This window comes from Micropterus dolomieu, unplaced genomic scaffold, assembly GCF_021292245.1.
Source record: "Micropterus dolomieu isolate WLL.071019.BEF.003 ecotype Adirondacks unplaced genomic scaffold, ASM2129224v1 contig_6411, whole genome shotgun sequence".
Classification (NCBI taxonomy): domain Eukaryota; kingdom Metazoa; phylum Chordata; class Actinopteri; order Centrarchiformes; family Centrarchidae; genus Micropterus; species Micropterus dolomieu.
In genome coordinates this window covers 1-824 of record NW_025735400.1, presented here as the reverse complement: position 1 = coordinate 824, position 824 = coordinate 1, and the positions used below count along the sequence as shown (strand labels likewise).

Below are 824 nucleotides of genomic sequence, written 5' to 3'. Positions count from 1 at the left end.
CCCCTCCCTTCCCTTCCCTCCTCTCCTTCCCTCTTCTCCTCCCCTGTCTCCTCCTCTCTCATCCTCCCTTCCCTTCCCTGCTCCCCTCCCCTCTTCTCCTCCCCTGTCACCTCCTTCCGTCGCCTCCCATCTCAGGCCGGAGGAGTTGTGGGTCCGAGGACAACAGCGCTCCCTCCTTGAGGCTCGTCTCTTCCCGGTCCTCCACCCCAGAGGCGGAGCTGTGAGTCTGGAGGGAGGTGTCGGCTGGCTGTTGGGGGGCGGCGGCTGCCTGCGGAGGTGGAGGGAAGCGTGGAGGCTCTCTCTGAAGGAGGTGATGTCCCTCACCCACCAGGAGGCGGAGCTGCAGTGGAGGGAGGAGCTACTGTTCCTGGCAGGGAGGAGGAGAGTGGCTGACTCCCTGAGGAGGCGCTCAGACGTCTGCATGCTGCCCAGCTTCAGGGCCGCCGTGCTGGGGGGCCGGCAGGAGGCGCTGCTGGAGGCGCTGGACGGCAGTGAGTCACAGCCAACAAGACAAACGAGCCTCTCGGCGAGGCGTTCAGACGCTGACTCACTGATTCGCTTTCAGGACTCCATCGACTTGCTGTCGTGTGTCTTTATGTAACTTCCTGTTTCTTCTCTCTCTTCAGTCGCAGCAGGAAGCGGGCAGCAGGGGGCGGAGTCAGGCGCAGAGCTGGGCGTGGCCGCTCGCTGTCTCTCCTGCATTGCAGACGTGTTGGTGTGCATGGCGGGGGGGAGGGGTGGGCTGAGGAGCGGACCGGCCGCTAACGAGGCCTGGAGCTCCGCCTACTTGCTGTTAGAGGAGGGTGACCTGAGGGGCGGAGTCT

General features: G+C 64.8%; 1 protein-coding gene across 1 annotated transcript; it reads left to right on the top strand.

Moving 5' to 3' along the window:
• Positions 1 to 52: 52 nt before the first annotated feature.
• LOC123964918 (L-fucose kinase-like) lies at positions 53 to 815 on the top strand (the record flags this gene model as incomplete). The annotated part of the gene is made up of 2 exons (XM_046041578.1): positions 53 to 491; positions 627 to 815. Coding segments are annotated over exons 1-2 (367 nt in total), but the record flags the coding sequence as incomplete, so codon positions are not given.
• Between the last annotated feature and the right edge of the window lie 9 nt (positions 816 to 824).